The sequence below is a fragment of the Manis javanica genome, chromosome 4 (genome assembly GCF_040802235.1).
Source record: "Manis javanica isolate MJ-LG chromosome 4, MJ_LKY, whole genome shotgun sequence".
Lineage (NCBI taxonomy): Eukaryota > Metazoa > Chordata > Mammalia > Pholidota > Manidae > Manis > Manis javanica.
The window spans coordinates 140,965,081-140,983,932 of record NC_133159.1 but is presented as its reverse complement, the minus strand read 5'-3'; the positions used below and the strand labels follow the sequence as shown (position 1 = coordinate 140,983,932).

Genomic DNA, 18,852 nt, shown 5'->3' with positions numbered 1-18,852 from the left:
ACGGGTTATGGCACAAAAGCAGAAAGAAGGGGACAGAACCAAAGCTGAGAATCAAAGTCAAGGCCAGTTTTTAGATGCCAAAAGACAGAAGTCAGAGACAAGGGCAAATAATGGGCTTGGCCAAGAAACATAGAAAACAGCGTTGGAGCTCAGGCCTGGCTGTGGGACCAACACACGCTCTTGCCTTGGGAAGCCCCGCCCACCAAGGAAGCCCCTCCCACTCAGGCGCCATCTCCCGTCGGCGTGATCCTTAAGGACTTTGGACTTTGTGAACCTGACCGTTCCTGATGGCTCTGACTTCCGGTACCCTCAGGCCCACTTCCTCAACCTCCCCCCTATTTCTTTCTCCTCAACATACCAACTCCGAAATCCTCCCTAAACATCTCCGTGCGAAAATCAGACCTCTCTCTACGTCATCCAAATCCCGGGACCTCAGGACAAAGGATGATTACCAGCAGCGGGTCACTGACAGGTAGGTGAATTTCTCTCCGACGTGTGGAATCAAATATTGAGAGTTAAAGGAAGCAGCTGGTGGAAGGGAAAGGAATCTTCTTTGGAATCAGAAAGACATGGGTTCAAATTCTGCCACCACCATTTGCTAGCTGAATAATCTTGAAGAGCCACATGAACTCAGATGCTCCATTTCCTTGCCTGTAAAATGTGTTCATCAGAGAACCACCCAGGGCCACCAGGGGGTCAAATGACAACACGTGCAACGCAAGGCGCCAGGCCTAGTGCGCGAGCTAGAGCTTGACATATGGCGTCCTTTGTGCTCCCTCTTTTGTCCCAAGCCCTTGGATTTTCATTGATTCTGCCTCCCTCCTCAGAAAATATATATACATACATATAAATTAAAATACCTGCCAAGGGTTTAGTAATTTCATCAGGTAATTCCCCTCAGCCCCTAAGGCCTATATCCGGACATGGTGATTTGGACTGGGTAGGCATAATCCAATTGTTCTAAGTATTCTCTTTCCTACCTTTCATCAACTATATTGACAAGGCTTCTGTCCCTTTCTAATTGCCCATCCCTTGGATTTTTTTTCTTTTCCTTGTTAAAGACCACTTTTACAAAGCACTTCAGCAGCTCAGCCATTTTTATCATCATCATTAATTTTATTTCCCTTCTCATTTATTAATGGGCCAGGAGGCTCTCAAGGATTTCTTCCCCCTGATATATTTGTAAAACGCCCTTCCATTCCCTTTGGTGGCCCCAACACTCTCTACAGCTTTTATTTCTTCCCTTGGCTGCCCTTCTCTTTCTCTGCTGCCTTTGCTGACTCCAGACATTCCTTTCTGCACCCCCTCCCTGGTGACCTCCTGTGATCCTCCTCTGCTACCCCTCCCTCCTCCCTCCCTCCTCAGACTTCATGGCAGGCCTGGCCTCTGAGACTGTCTCCACTGGAGGCCTACAGGGCCCCATTAGCAGCAGGGGCTTGTCTGCTTGTTTCTGTTCTGCTCCCACTCTGTGAGCAGAGAGGCCCTTTTATCCACGTTGGCAGTTGGATGGAAGGGACCAGAAGCCTAGCCCCCTCCTACCGCTTCATTGCATTAAATGTATCCTGCCACTCCCTTCTGGCCTGTAAGGTTTCTGCTGAGAAGTTCTGATGACAGCCTGATGGGTTTTCCTTTGCATGTGATCTTTTTAGTCTCTTTGGCTGCTTTTGATAGTCTGTCCTTATCCTTGATCTTTGCCATTTTAATTATTATATGTCTTGGTGTTGTCTTCCTTGGGTCCCTTGTGTTGTGAGAACTGTGCACCTCCATTGCCTGAGAGACTATCTCTTTCCCCAGATTGGGGATGTTTTCAGCAATTACCTCCTCAAAGACACTTTCCCTTTTTTCTTTCTCTTCTTCCTCTTGTACCCCTATAATACAAACATTATTCTGTTTGGATTGGTCACACAGTTCTCTCAGTATTTTTTCATTCCTAGAGATTCTTCTTTCCTGTTGCTCTTTCAGGATTAGTTGTATTATATGTTCATACTATATGTGGTTTAGGGAGGAAGCCTCTGTCTCACCTCTCCTGCCACCATCTTTAAACCAATCCTGCCAGTAGTGTAGCTTCTTTACACTGATGTCATACTCACTGAGGGCCGCGGTCAAGTCTTCCATGGTTAAGTGTACTTGCAGCCTTTGCCTTTGTTTTGGGAGGTGCCAGAGGCTGTGCCTTTCATTTTGTGTTGCTGCAGGGCATCATGGGCAATATCTGAGATGAATTGATGGGCAGCTAGGGAGATGAGCTGAATTACATGTGTGTTCACAGCCTCAAAGCCAGCATGGTGCAGCAGTATCCAGTCAATACATCTGGGAATATAGATATGGAATCCTCCAGCTGCAGTCAGGAAGTCCACTAGAGGTGTGCTGGATACTGTCGGCCTCACCCCTCCATGGGCAGTGTTGAGAGTGGGTAAACCCCATTAGACATGGCCCCCTCTGAGGACTCTGCACCGCCCAATGATGGCTTCCCCGCTCTGCCCGGCCAGCTCTCCAGCCTACGCTGCCGTGCGTCCCATGCCCCCTGCTCGCCTCCAGCCGCAGACACCCCTGCTGTCACTGTGGGGCTGGCCTTGTTCTTTTTTGCAGCAGTGTGCTGGGGGCCGTGCTCTAGGGGCGGAGGCAGTAGAAGCCAGTGCTTCTTTGCGGTCTGAGCCTGAGCAGCTACAGTTTGTCATCTGGGTGCAGGAGGCAGCTTTCTATTTCTTCTTCAGTGAGTTTTGGTAGTTTATAACTAGCACTACCAAGTAATTTGCCCATTTCAGCTATTTTGTCAAATTTGTGAGTTTATTTGTATCTTTTTATTTATTTATTTATTTACTTACTTACTTACTTATTTATTTTGGGGGAAATCGCAGGGGTCAGCACATCTGGAGTGCAATGGATAAGCCTCACCCTGGGAAAACCACCTTCATGATCATGGTATCTCCCCTGCCAGGTAAGTATCAAATTTGTGAGTTTAGAGGTGTCCATTGTATTTCTGTATCCTTTTAATGTCTTTAGGGAAATAGTAATATCTCCTCTTTTGGGTAGTTTCCTCTTGTTTTCTTTGGTTAGCTTGGCAGTGTTCTTTCAAAGTAGCTCACTAGCTTTGATTTTACTGATTTTGTTGTTTAGTTTCATTGATTTCTATTCCGTCTTTAGTATGTCCTTCTATATTTAGTTTTCATTTTATTTGCTTTCCTCTTTCTAGATTTATTAAAGATGGGAGTTTAGATTATTCACTGGAGTCTTTTTCTCCTATGATTTAGTGCCTTAATTTCTGAGTAAGAATCCTGTAAATTTTATGTTATATTTTTATTTTCACGTAATTCATATTATTTTCTCTTTTCCCTTGGAATATCTTTATTGACCCATGGGTTACTTAGAAGTGTATGTAATTTCCAAACTTGAGGTTGTTCTGCTTTTAACTGTTTTGTTACTGATTTTAAGTTTATTACCCTCTTATCAGAAAATGTGTTGTTGTATGAATTGAAATTTTTCACTTGTTAAGATTAGTTTTATAGTGTTGGTGGTATAGTGGTGAGCATAGCTGCCTTCCAAGATTAGTTTTATGGCCCAAAGTATGATGTCACAGTGAATGTCATAATGCACATTTGAAAAGAATGCCCATTGTGTTGTGGCCAGGTTACATACCTGAATGTCATTAGGTCCTGTTGGTTGGTGTTGGTGGTCTATGGTGGTGGTCTATGGTGGTGGTGTTTGAGTTACAGACTTTTCTCTTTTCAGCTGTATCAATTTCTCCTTCCTGTAATTTGAAGCTCTTTTGTCAGGTGAGTGTACATTTAGAATTTGATGAATGGAATCATAACATTATGTAATGTCCCTCTTTACTCCTTGTAATTTTCATAGCTCTGAAGCTCTCAATATTTTGTCTGGTATTAATATAGCCTTTAGCTTTCTTTTGTTTAATATTTCACATTTCCCTTAATGGAGGTCAGATTCTCTTAGCTTTCCATCATCTGTGTCTTTCTCTCTCTCTCTTTTTTTTTTTTTTACATTCATTCCATAAGACTTTTGCTTAGATGAAGGATTCTCTTCTGGGCTGGCAGTTCTTTTCTTTCCTCACTTTAAGATATTTTTCAATATTCTGTGGCCTCCATTGTATTTCATGAGAAATGTGTAATCATTCAAATTTTAGTTTATCTTTGGTTTTCAGCATTATGGCATGTTTAGGCCTTATCAGGCCTAACTGTTTGTTAGTGATTTTGAGTTGAGGCCTTCTCAGACCTAAACTCTTTGAATTTGCTCTGTTTGGGGTTTGCTGAGCATCTTGAATCTCTAAATTTATGTTTTTGTCAAATCTGTGATCTTTTCAGCTTTTAGTAAGAATTGTTTTCTCTAAAAGAATTAAATTTTCTTTTCATTTATATAACACCTATAATGTGAAATTTAGACAAATTGATACTGTCCCACAAGTTTCTAAGGATGTATTCATTTTTTCCAATGTTTTTTCCTCTCTTTTCTTCAGTGTAGGTAATTTCTATTGCTTTGTTACCTTCAAGTTTACAGACTCTTCTATCATCTCAGTTCAGTGGTTGAGCCCATGTACTTTCTTTTAATTATATTTTTCAGTTCTACATTTTTCCATGTGGATCTGTTTTTATAGTTTGTATTTTTCTGCTAAGAACTTAAGTCTTTCCAGTTGTTTCAAGAGTGTTAACCATTAGTGCATGTAGTATGCTTAGAAGAGCTGCTTTAAAGTCTTTATATGATAATTCCAGCATGAGGCATCTCAAAATAGGCATCTGTCATTTCTTTTCCTAGAGTATTTGTCACATTTTCCAGTTGTGTGTATGTGTGTGTTGTTTGTTTCACCATGTGAACTAAAGTTTGAATTTTATTCTGGCCATTTTGTATATGATATTGTCATTTCTGAGTCATGTTTGCATCTTCTCAAGAAGGTTGATTTGTTTTATTTATTTACTTACTTACTTTTACTTTTTAGTAAGGTATGATTGATACACACTCTTATGAAGGTTTCCTATAAAAAAACAATGTGGTTACTACATTTACCCGTATTATCAAGTCCCCACCCATACCCCAATGCAGTCGCTGTCCATCAGTGCAGCAAGATGCCACAGATCCACTATGTGCCTTCTCTGTGGTACACTGTTCTCCCCGTGATCCCCCACGCCATGTGTACTAAGCATAATACCCCTCAATACCCTTCTCCCTCCCTCCCCACCTACCCGCCCACACCCCTCCCCTTTGGCAGCATTCTTTTAGTTGTACTGACTTTTGTTTCTCTGCAAAAAACTAGCTTTGATTTTACTGATTTTGTTGTTTAGTTTCATTGATTTCTATTCTGTCTTTAGTATGTCCTTCTATATTTAGTTTTGGTTTTATTTGCTTTTCTCTTTCTGGATTTATTTAAGATGGGAGCTTGAATTATTCATTGGAGTCTTTTTTCTCCTATGATTTAGTGCCTTAGTTTCTGAGTAAGAATCCTGTAAATTTTATGTTATATTTTTATTTTCACGCAATTCATATTATTTTCTCTTTTCCCTTGAAATATCTTTATTGACCCATGGGTTACTTAGAAGTGCATGTAATTTCCAAACTTGAGGTTGTTTTGCTTTTAACTGTTTTGTTGCTGATTTTAAGTTTATTACCCTCTTATCAGAAAATGTTTTGTATGAATTGAAATTTTTCACTTGTTAAGATTAGTTTTATGGCTCAAAATATGATGTCACAGTGAATGTCATAATGCACACTTAAAAAGAATGCCCATTGTGTTGTGGCCAGGTTACATACCTGGATGTCATTAGGTCCTGTTGGTTGGTGGTGGTGGTCTGTGGTGGTGGTGTTTGAGTTACAGACTTTTCTCTTTTCAGCTGTATCAATTTCTCCTTCCTGTAATTTGAAGCTCTTTTGTCAGGTGAGTGTACATTTAGAATTTGATGAATGGAATCATAACATTTTGTAATGTTCCTCTTTACTCCTTGTAATTTTCATAGCTCTGAAGCTCTCAATATTTTGTCTGGTATTAATATAGCCTTTAGCTTTCTTTTGTTTAATATTTCACATTTCCCTTAATGGAGGTCAGATTCTCTTAGCTTTCCATCATCTGTGTCTTTCTCTCTCTCTCTCTCTCTCTCTCTCTCTCTCTATTTTTTTTTTTTTTTTTTGCATTCATTCCACAAGACTTTTGCTTAGAGGAAGGATTCTCTTCTGGGCTGGCAGTTCTTTTCTTTCCTCACTTTAAAGATATTTTTCAATATTCTGTGGCCTCCATTGTATTTCATGAGAAATGTGTAATCATTCAAATTTTAGTTTATCTTTGGTTTTCAGCATTATGGCATGTTTAGGCCTTATCAGGCCTAACTGTTTGTTAGTGATTTTGAGTTGAGGCCTTCTCAGACCTAAACTCTTTGAATTTGCTCTGTTTGGGGTTTGCTGAGCATCTTGAATCTCTAAATTTATGTTTTTGTCAAATCTGTGATCTTTTCAGCTTTTAGTAAGAATTGTTTTCTCTAAAAGAATTAAATTTTCTTTTCATTTATATAACACCTATAATGTGAAATTTAGACAAATTGATACTGTCCCACAAGTTTCTAAGGATGTATTCATTTTTTCCAATGTTTTTTCCTCTCTTTTCTTCAGTGTAGGTAATTTCTATTGCTTTGTTACCTTCAAGTTTACAGACTCTTCTATCATCTCAGTTCAGTGGTTGAGCCCATGTACTTTCTTTTAATTATATTTTTCAGTTCTACATTTTTCCATGTGGATCTGTTTTTATAGTTTGTATTTTTCTGCTAAGAGCTTAAGTCTTTCCAGTTGTTTCAAGAGTGTTAACCATTAGTGCATGTAGTATGCTTAGAAGAGCTGCTTTAAAGTCTTTATATGATAATTCCAGCGTGAGGCATCTCAAAATAGGCATCTGTCATTTTTTTTCCTTGAGTATTTGTCACATTTTCTAGTTGTGTATGTGTGTGTTGTTTGTTTCACCATGTGAACTAAAGTTTGAATTTTATTCTGGCCATTTTGTATATGATATTGTCATTTCTGAGTCATGTTTGCATCTTCTCAAGAAGGTTGATTTGTTTTATTTATTTACTTACTTACTTTTACTTTTTAGTAAGTTATGATTGATATACACTCTTACGATGGTTTCCCATGAAGAAACAATGTGGTTACTACATTTACCCATATTATCAAGTCCCCACTCATACCCCAATGCAGTCGCTGTCCATCAGTGCAGCAAGATGCCACAGATCCACTATGTTCCTTCTCTGTGGTACACTGTTCTCCCCGTGATCCCCCACACCATGTGTACTAAACATAATACCCCTCAAGCCCCTTCTCCCTCCCTCCCCACCCACTTACCCACACCCCTCCCCTTTGGTAACCAGTGGTTCCTTCTTGGAGTCTGTGCGTCTGCTGCTATTTTGTTCCTTCAGTTTTGCTTCATTGTTATCCTCCACAAATTAGGGAAATCATTTGGCATTTGTCTTTCTCCACCTGGCTTATTTCACTGAGCATAATGTCCTCCAGCTCCATCCATGTTGTTGTAAATGACACGATTTGTTTCTTATGGCCGAATATTATTCCATTGTATATATATATATACCACATCTTCTTTATCCATTCATCTACTGATGGACACTTAGGTTGCTTCCATGTCTTGGGTATTGTAAAAAAGTGCTGTGATAAACATAAGGGTGCATATGTCTTTTTTGAATTTGAGAACTTGTATTCTTTGGGTAAATTCCAAGTAGTGGGATTCCCAGGTCAAATGGTATTTCTATTTTCAGTTTTTTGAGGAACCTCCATATTGCTTTCCATAATGGTTGAACTAGCTTACATTCCCACCAGCAGTGTAGGAGGGCTCCCCTTTCTCCGCATCCTCGCCAGCATTTGTTGTTCTTAGTCTTTTCGATGCTGGCCATCCTTACTGGGGTGAGGTCATGATTTGTTTGTTTTAGATGACACGTTCTGTCTCACTTTCTGTATGTGGTGCTTCTAATACTAGTTCTGTTTTCAAAACTTTCCCTGAGCTCTTTGCATTTGCCCTGTGCTATGTCTCTCAGTGATAGCCTAGGACTTAGGCAGTAGTACATGTCATCCATTATTAGTTCTCTTTCTCATAGTCTTTGCTATACTTTCTGAGTCTATTTTCAACAAACACAAGTTGTTAGTTGTATTACTTCATACCCAGAATGGGGTTGTCTTTTCCAGTTGTTTTCTTCTCCATAATTTTCTCCATTCTCTTCAGTTTCCAGTGGCCTTTTCCCAGTTACTTTGATCAGAAAGACACAGACGCGTTTAGACTTCTGCATTGTACAGTCCCCACGTAACTGTGGCTGTCTTTGCTTAAAGTGCAGAAAGAAGAGAGAAAATGAGAAAAAGCATAATGACAGTTCCCCTCATCCTTTGTGAATGACAGAGACCCTGTTTCCTAGCTTTCCTGGCCAGAGAGAGAGGTTTTTCTCACAGGGCTGTTCTGTTCCTTTGGCACTGCATGTCTGTGGCTGAGAGAACAAAGAAAAGGGGGAAAACGGCATATTTCCTCACAATCTGAACATCACAGGGTCCCCTTTGGGACAGAAGAGCAGGATTCCTTTTAAGAGTTTTCTTGTCATCAGCACCATCAAAATAGTTACTCAGGCAACTCTTTGGTCAAAGCCAGGAGATAGAGGAAAGCGGAATCAGGAAACTCATGACTATACCCATTATATTTCAGGTTTTGACTTCTCTGTCCAATTATTTATATTACCTGCTTATGGAATATTGATATCCTTTGGCCATTTATATATTGTTGGATTAGGTACTTTGTGAATGATTTGAATAATGTGTATATATTTAAGGAATATTAACCCTTAATGTGGATGTTTCTGTTCTTGTGTTTGACTCACATTTTTTGACATAGAAGTTTTTTTAATGAGTTAGTCTTTTGTGGATTAAAAAAATTTGCTAAAAGCTGTTTGGATCGTCTCCCTAATCAGAGTTTGTGTTGTAGTTTTAAAACATTCTATTTTATTTTTCTCAAATTTGAGCAAAATTTCTTAAAATTTTTAAAGGGGCTCTAGGAAGAAGAATTAAGTAATCATTTAGTCCAACAAATATCTGTATATTATCTGTAAGAGGGAGTGTGTAGGATGTACAGAGGCAATGTAAAGATGAATGAGTCACATCGTGCCTACTTGTCTAGAGCAGAGGGGTACTCGTGGTGTAGTAAATACTGAAGGATGTTTTGGAGCATGAAGGGACAGTGACCAGCTCGTCCTACTGGAGTGAAAACTTCACAAACATTACCTTAATCTAAATTTTGAAAGATTTTGAGTGGGAATTTGTTAGGCAGATAGAAAAGAAGATGCAAATCGTGCAGGTACTTACAAATTTTTATGTAAAATAATGCTTGTAATAAAGGTACTATAATTTGATAATTCAAAGTTCTTAAATAAGGTCTTAAGTAACAGAAGGCTTTTTGTTTTTCACAGGTATATTAATTGAATAGTAAGAGTTTATATAGAATTTATTTCCTTCTCCTCATTTTAGAAGTGATAAGTTAAGTGACTTTCCTGTGGTCACATATTCTTGGAAGAATTGTAATTGAAGCTCTGTTTCAGGGAACTAACTTCCAGAGCAGAGAGATTGGTTAAAGTGTAGAATATGGGGCAGCTTTGAAAATATGTTAGAAAAGGAATACAAACTAATGATTTGAGGTTTTACTGCAATGTAGTATCAATTTAGGGAGGAGCAAAAGATATGTAAATGTGTTTTATGTAGTTAGAAGTTTAATAACAAACATTATAATTGGTTCAGTTGACTTTACTAAAAATGAGGCAGGCCTAAATATTTTTCTTTAGTTTAAAAAATTTCTGAAATTAAAAAAAATTTAAAACATTTAAAAATTAAAAAAATATGCTTTGGGCATGGAAAGAACTGGCGAGAGCTTTATTTTCCCTTATGAGTTTAATGAAATCAGTTTTGGAGTTTTTCATTTTAATTGGTAAAGTTAAGGAGGTCATGATAACTAACATTTAATGTACTGCTTATTGTTCCTGAGTACTAGTCTACACTTAACATTTATCAACTCATTTAACCCTCACAGCTACTCTAGGAGGTAGGTTATTTCTTTGATTTTATAGATTTGGAAAATGAGGCTACCCAAATTCATAGTTGGTAAATAATTGTTGCCAGGATTCCTATTTAAGCAGTGTCATTCTAGAACCAGATTCTGAAGCTTCTCATTTATGGCAGTCATTTTTAAAATTTGGTAATCTGATATAAAGGAACTGCTATCAGAACCACCAGGAATTCTGTAGTGTTTCTACTTATGTAAGGAAGCAGATTTGATGAGGCCATATTTTAATGTGAATCAGGTTATGAAGGAAACAGTTATCTATCTATGTTAAATTCATTACTTTCTCGCATTTCATTTTTCTTAGGAATGTCTGTGTTAAAGTTGATTAAACACTGCCTTGTGGTATCTGAAAGGAAAATAAATCTTAGTGATTTAATTTAACAAATTAAATCTATTGTCTTATTTTCTTGCATTTGAAGGTCATTAATAGGTGGGAATCTTCCTATTGTCAGAAATATATTGTGGGCGTATTTTGAGTTGTTGGGCATGTTTTTAATGGTCTTCCTACTATATTTACCTCTTTTGCTGATGAGCTTATTGCATCAGAGTTAGATAAATCTTTAAGTACTGATACAGAAAGCCTTCCAGGATATAAAGATTTATCTAAGTTTTAGAAGTGTATGTATAGTATGTACTTACATACCATGTATAATGGGAATCTTTTTTTTAAAGCAGCGTAGGTGACTGTGATGATGAGCCGGGTTTAAGACTCCTGCACTAGTAGGCAACACTTCTTTTCAGTGAAATTCCAGGTCTAAGATAATTTTATATATGTAGTCAGAAAATGATGTTATACTAATTATTCTTAGCAACTTTTGCTTTTCCTTTTTTCTTCTCTTATTTCTCTACAATAGTTTATGCCAAAGTGGCTTCATTCATACGGAAGAACCAAGGATTGGGCTAGCGCTATACCATTAGAATCAGACAGCTGATTGCCCAGCAGGATGCTGTCGACTATCCCAACAGAGGGCCTGAAGGACCCTGAAACTGCAGAACTCTTCTTCAAAGAAGATCCAGAGAAGCTCTTCACAGATCTCAGAGAAGTTGGCCATGGAACCTTCGGAGCAGTGTACTCTGTAAGTGTTAAAGGCTTAATGTCAGTGACCAGCGTTTACTTAATATCCAGTCCTGGAAGAGTAAAAATCAGTAATACAAAGAGATATAGGCAATAGTCTATTTTATAGTCACTTGCATTAGGTGTATATGAAAAGATCATTTTATTTATTGAGCTTCTTAGATTATTGAAAAAATGGGAAAGATATTCTGCTTTAATTTCCATGTTGTTTACACCACTTTAGCAGTTTTATGACTTACATTGCTATTGAATCAAGTATTGCAAAACACTGACTTACGTCAAGTCCCATGCACACATTTCATTATTATTCATTCATTATTTCTTCCTATTAAGATTGCTTTTTTTCCTCAGCAACAAGTTTTGTATAGATGTTTAATATTTTGGTAGTATTACAGATTTAACTTTTTTAATTTTAATGGCTACCTTAAGAATAAAACAACAATTTGAAATATTATTTCCTTAGAGAAAATGTGTTCCAAATTTGTAACAGTTTGAACCTTTTATTTATTTCCCATTTGTAAATTAGAGGTAAAAATAAGGTAGTAGAAATTCCCTCTGTAATTTTCCTACCCAAGGACAGCTGCTGTTAAAATTTAGATAAACATCCTTCAGAATATTTTTGTGTACACATGCTTTATGTGTGTGTGTGATGTAGGTTATGTTTGTTTGATTTCTGGTTGGACACAGAATAAGGGAAGTGGCACTCAGAAACAGGTATTTCATAAACAACCTTTTCTCTGTGTTACAGTTTTGTCTGAATGTATACTTCTCCTGTTGTTCTCCTTAATACTAATGTGGAGAAATATAGAATAATGAAGGAAAAAAATATACAGACTCTTAGAAATGGGCCCAATAAGAGAACCCTGTTGAAAAGATCCCTGTCATGTAGCCCTTCAATGAGTGTCAGTAGTATTTTTTAATTGACTTACTTTATTAAGTATAATTTGCATACAGTAAATACAGATATATTAAATACATAGGTCGATGAAATTAGATACAACAACTATTCAAGATACAAAATGGTGATAGTGTGGGGACTAGAAAAAAGTAGATAGAGGACAGAATGATAACTTGTTTTACCTCTTTTGATAATAAATATTCTATATAGTTAAAAGTTAAAATTAAGTCATTATGTATGGGGGAGTCATGAAAAGGCAAGCAGGAACAATGAATCCAACTGTATTTGGGCTATAACCACATTGGAGTAAAAACCAAAACTAATATGAGTAACTTTCATACACAGTATTTTAACTTTATACCCTTTGTCTCCTTGGGAAGAGGAAACTGCAAGAAAATCTTGAACTCTTCTCAGTAAATTTGTTTCATATTGGTATGGGTGTGACAGTTCTGAAACTGTGTGTTTCAAGATTGAGCAGTGAGTAATTTTGATGTCATTTGGAGTCAGATCCTAACTGAAAGAATGATAGAAATAGGGAATTGGCAAAAGTAAGGAAGAACCATGTGGGACTAGACAGGTATTGGATAGGAATTTGTGGCATTAATATGAACTAATTGTATGACATATATATTTCCTAGCTCTCTCTTCTGTAAGATTCTAGTTGCATTGATATCCCAGTAGCAACAAGCACACTTAGCACTCAGATCCTGAGTTCCTCACTGCATGGATCAAGAACTCTTGGAGTAATGGTTCATTCTATTGTGGGGACAGGGATCATTAAAGATAAGCTCTAGAATATCTTGTACCAGAAGGTTAAAAAGTGCTTTAAAAAAAAAGGGCCCTTTCAAGAGGATGCTAGAACCAGCTTGAAGGTGCTCCCACTGGCCAGATCTGGAACAGTTTGAGCATCAACATAAACATCTGTTGATTATAACCCATTGAACAAAATAGGAATTCCTAATTTCCATGATAGATGAAAGATGGATAGATAGTTGGAAAGGGAGGGCTTTTCTTTATAATAGAATGCTGACTGATACATGTGAAGGGAATGATAAAGTTGGGAAAAACCAGCATTTTGAAGATTGCAGCAATCATTGCAAAGATTATTTTGGGTAGAATCTTCAGTGGTTGCTAACCTAGGGGGAAAGTTTGATGAGCAGGATATTTATATAGTTTAAAAGTATCTCTCTATGGATTGCTTGTTAGATACAAAGTAGGAAACAGGGGTTGTAACTATATACATTGGAAAGAAACAGTCAAATACCTTGAGTGGGTGATGAAAATTAGTAACCAGTGATGAACAGACATTGTATGCGTCCAGATATGATACCCCAAAAAGGACACAATATAACTCATGTAGTATTTCAGCCAGAGATGTGTAAGCAGAATCTAATCTTGAAGAAGCTTCAGACAAACACAAATTTAGTAAAGCAAGTACTGCTATGTAGTCTCAACAACTGCCAGTGTTATAAAAGACAAGGAACGGTTGAGCAAATTGTTCCAGATTAGAGGAGATGAATAAAACAGGATGAGTAAGCACACCCTGTAATCCTGAAGGGAGAGAGAAACATGACTGTGGACATTAAATATTTTTCTGTGGGTTTTTGTGTGTGTGTGTGTGATAGGCAAAAGTAATCTCATCTTAATCTGATTTAATTTTAATGTAATCATCATTACTAATGAGTTTGGATTTTAATAAATGACCGTGACTTTAACTTAGTGTTTTAAAGTAATACTAGATTTGCAGATTTTGCAATAATAGTAAAGAGTTTTACCCTATAATTTTCACCCAAATCCTTTAAAGTTTATAAGTTTCATAACCACAGCACCTTTATCAAAACTAAGAAATCAACATTGATACGCTGATACTATTAACTAAACTACATACTTTATTCAGATTTTCCCAGTCTTTGTGCTCTTTTCTGCTCTGGAATCTATTCCAGGATACTACCCTGCATTTAGTATACCCACTTTTGAGCTTTATCTTGTGCTAATTAGAAAGGTAGCTCTTTAGCAAAACAATGAAATTGGACCCTTACCTCTTAACATATATGAACATTAAAATGTATCAAAGACCTAAATATAACAGTTACAACTATAAAACTCTTAGGGTAAGACTGCATGACCTTGGTTTTGTCACAGGATTCTTAGAAATGACAATAAAAGCATGAACAGAAGAAAAACATAGGTATTGGATTTGATCAAAATGTAAAACTTCTATGCTAGAACCAGCTTGAAGAAGTATCCAATACCTGTCTAGTCCCACATGGTTCTTCCTTACTTTTGCCAATTCCCTATTTCTATCATTCTTTCAGTTAGGATCTGACTCCAAATGACATCAAAATTACTCACTGCTCAATCTTGAAACACACAGTTTCAGAACTGTCACACCCATACCAATATGAAACAAATTTACTGAGAAGACATAGAAGACAACCAACAGAATAGGAGAAATTATTTGAAACCATATGTCTGCTAAGAGACTTGTGTCTAGAATATATAAAGAACTCTTACAACTCAATAACAAAAAGGCAACCCAATTTTTAAATGTGCAAAGGATCTGAATTGACATTTCTCCGAAGATGTACAAATGGCCAAAAAAGCACATGAAAAGATGCTCAACATTCACTTGTCACAAGTCTTGAAAAATTATACTAAGTGAAAGAGGCCAGTCACAAAAGACTGTATATTATATGGTTCCAAAGTATACAGAATGGGCAAATCTCCAGAGACACAGAAAATAGGTTAGTTGTTCCTTAGGGCTGAAGGGGTGAGGAAAAGGGATAGGAGAGTGATAGCTAAAGGGTGTGGGGTTTTGTTTCTTTCTTTTTTAATTGGGAAAAAATTTGAGGTAAGATACACATAATATAAAATTTACCATTTTAATCATTTTTAAATGAAACAATTTGGAGTTTCTTTTTGAGGTAATGAACATTCTAAAATTGTAGTTATCAGTAAATTGCATGTGTCTGTCATATCAATCAGTATTGCCATGTATCTGTGTACTAAAAACTATTGAATTACACACATTCAAATGGGTGAAATGTGTGGTATGTAAATTGTATCTCATTAAAACTGTTAGAAAAGAATATAGCTGGTTAGACCTATTGACTAAAATCAAGGGGCTCACAAATAGATGAGTAGAGAACATTTTGGAAAAATAAATTCATATTCAAGATTTTATGCGGATAGATCCACCTCAGCCATTATGGTAAGTGGTGCATGTTTTCATTAACCAGTCTGCCAGTAATTGAAATTGGAATGTCATTAGTTGTTCCCAGGACCCACTTAAAAGAATATATATATATTTTAAGGAACTCTATTTAGGTGTAATTGACATATGTGCTTATCTAATTTTTTAACAGTTTTTTTGAGATTTAAATTCCATACTCTAAGTCCACCAATTTTAAGTGTGCATTGCATAGATTTTTAGTAAGTTAGAATTTTGTAGCTATCACCATAATCTAATTTTAAATTTAAAACATTTTATCTTTGGGAATTCATTAAAGACCGAATTAAAGATGAATTCCTCCACAGATGACTAGAGATTATTAACCCTTTTTACTGAACTCATTTGAAATATTTTGCAGCTATCCTCTTGTGCCTTCTTTATATATAATCTTTTTTTTTTAAACACGTAATGAGAATTTGGCCCTTAGTTTCTAAAGAGTTAACTTTCATGTTTCTGTTATGCTTTTATTTTTTTATCAAAATTTCCAGAACAGTGGTAAATAGTAATTGTGGTAGCATTTTAGCTGTCTTGTCTTAATTCTAGTTAATAGTTGTTTACAATAGACATGATTTATCATGTTGAGGAATTACCTTTCCCATGTGGGTTTTCTAAGAGTTTGGTCTTCCCTGCATTGAATACATTTGGAGTTGGGCCTTTTCTGCATTTTCAGCATTTATTGAGCATTTATATATATATAAGTGTATATTTTTCCCCTTTGATTTGTAAAAACATATGGCAAATTCTGAAATGTTTTCCTGTATCAAAATTTTGCATTTCTGTGGTAATGTATTTTATCCAAATGAAATATTGTTTTAATGCCCTGTCATATTTGGTTTAAAATTTTTATTTTGAGTTCCCTTGTCTACATTTATAAGTCAAATTGGTCCCTAAGTTTCTATTCGTGCTGCTGGTGAGGTTTAGTTGCTGGCTTAGACTGCCTCCATAAAATCAATGGGAGAGCTTTCCTTTTTTCTCCCCTTTTATCCTGGGAAGATCCCTGGTGAAACTTTTCCACTCACAACTATTTTAAAGATGATTAGTATTCTTTTCAGTCTGCCACCACTGTTTTACTCAAATTTTCTTCTCTAGAGCAATTTTAGTAGTTCTTTCCTAGAGAATTGTCCATTTCATTGAAATTTTGAAGTTTACAGGCCTAGCATAGACTTGTATGTACTAGTCATTTTTTTATTTGTTTACAGTTCTATTCAAATTTCTATATTTTTCCTCTTAACTGCTCATTCAAAGATGAACATTCATTATTTTTATTTCTAAAGTACCAGCTCCTTGATAATTTGAAGTTTTTTGCTATCTATTTAGTTATTTTTTTTAATGTTCTTTAAAAGCAGTTTTTATATCTTTTTTGTCATGGTAATTTATAAATGCTTTTATTCTCAGAGAAATGATTTCCCAGATTTAATCTGATAATTTTTACAATGCTCTTCTGTCTTTTTTAGGCGCGAGATGTGCGCACCAATGAAGTGGTGGCTATCAAGAAATTATCTTGTACTGGAATGCGGTCTACGAAGGTAGGTGAAATATCTATGTATTGGCATGTTAAAGAAAGCCATACCATTTTAAATTGGGGATAGGTGGGAATTTTTTTTTTTAATATTGAAAAACATACAAATATTAAGTGTATATCTCAGTGCATTTTCTTCCACAGACTCAATGTGCCCATTTAAATTGTACCTAGAGCCGTAAACAACATTCCTGACATTCCAGAAACCTCCCTACTGTGTCCCTTACTTTTAATTGTTTTACATATGTGCTGCTGACACGAGTTTCATTTTTTGAATTGTTCTTTAGCAGTTTATTCTATAATAGAGGGTTTTCATGTCTAAGAAAGTAAACTAGAATAAGGTACATTTGACAGTAAGTATACTGGATGTAAATTTTTAATGGTAGAGAAATTATCTAATCGCTGTTTCAAATAATCATCAGGCAGCATATATCTAGTCTGAAAAATAAGGCAGTGGGTAATCATCTGAAAAATAAAATTATTGATACTGTATTGCATGTACTTTTGTTCTTCAGTATTCTGATTAGTTCTTAATTGCATAAGTTTATAAAATGTCTACTTCCTAAGTGTTACCTGTTTCTTTAATTCTTCAAAAATTTAATTATTTTTAATTGTGGCAAAGTACACAAAACAAATTTACCATCTTAATCACTTTAAGTGTAAGTTCAGTGGCGTTAAGGACATTCACATTGCTGTGCAACCAACACCACCATCCATCTGCAGAACTCTTTCATTTTGCAAAAGTGATATTCTACCCCCATCAAACAATAACTCCTCATTGCCTCCTCCCTGCAGCCCCTGGAGATCACCTTTCTACTTTATGTCTTTCTGAATTTGACTCCTTTAGGTATCTCATGTAATTGAAATCATGCACTATTTGTCCTTTTGTGACTGGCTTGTTTCACTTAATATAGTGTACTCAAAGTTCATCCATGTTGTTGTGTGTGTGTGTGACTCTTATTTGTCTGTGTAAAAACACCACATTTTGTCCATCCATCATGTGTAAATGGACACTTAGTTGCTTCCACCCCTTGGTTATTGTGAATAATGCTGCTATGAGCATAGGTACACAAATATTTCTTTGAGTCCCTGCTTTTAATACTTCAGAGTATAGGCCCAGAGGTAGAATTGCTGGATCAGTCTTTAATTTTTAAAGGTTTTGGTTTTGTATATTTCTGGAATCCCTATTTTATGGTAAATCTTGTTTTTTGTGATAATCACACTTATGGGTATGATAACACTGTTGTGATTGATCACTGTTCCATTATGTTGATACCTAAAAAAACTCTTAATAATTTCTAAAACCCCTTAAAAAACTCAATTTTTTACAAGTTGACTGTAATTTTATTTGCCATTCCATAGTATAATTTTACAACTAGCTTTCCTAGCCAACTTGTGTTGGAGTCTGTTTAATTAGTCACACCTAGAACAAAAAGCTTCACCTAGGGCAGCATCTTCTCTCATCCAATATTGTATCCTTCCTGGAAGTGTTTTTTACATTGAAGAATACAGGTTTTAGCTTTGTTTTGTTTTGTTTTGAGAGTTTGCTCCCAGAGCATTCAAATTTGAAATGTAAAGCCCATAAAACACTTTCTAAACTTATTATCTTCCAGTTTACACATTTTACACTGTGAATATCTTCTGCTGTATTTTGTTGAGGGCTTATGAAATAACATAGGAGATATAGGATCTTAAATTCTAGTACAAAACATTTCTTAAAGTTCTGTATTCTAGTTCCCCTACCTTTAGAAATAGGACACAAGTGAGCGGTAAAGCTTGGAAAAGCTGAAACAAGAACAAAACACAGATTCCAAGTTCCCATCCCACATGTACTAAGCTTCTAGAGTCTCTGGGTATGGGCCCAAGTACCTGTATTTTCAGAGTTCCCTGATTGCTTCTTAGAAGTAACTATAGTTAGGATATGGCCTAAGTTTCTGAACTTTTCATAGAGTAGCTTTAATTGCTGAAGGTTCATCTGTCATTTACTAGTAGGCATCAATGGGAAGGCTCTTCGTAAAATCCTGTAGGAAAATGTTTTCAT

General features: G+C 36.1%; 1 protein-coding gene and 1 pseudogene across 1 annotated transcript in view; one reads left to right on the top strand and one right to left on the bottom strand.

The window, feature by feature from the left end:
* LOC108386384 (serine/threonine-protein kinase TAO1-like) overlaps nt 1-18,852 on the top strand; it is a 125,198-nt gene that overhangs the window by 43,617 nt on the left and 62,729 nt on the right. Inside the window, exons 2-4 of the mRNA XM_073235175.1 lie at nt 2,856-2,935; nt 10,942-11,163; nt 16,747-16,818. Coding sequence (XP_073091276.1) covers nt 11,032-11,163; nt 16,747-16,818 — 204 coding nt within the window. The 5' untranslated portion in view covers nt 2,856-2,935; nt 10,942-11,031. The remainder of the gene's footprint in view (nt 1-2,855; nt 2,936-10,941; nt 11,164-16,746; nt 16,819-18,852) is intronic.
* LOC118972425 (U1 spliceosomal RNA) lies at nt 2,817-2,943 on the bottom strand (annotated as a pseudogene).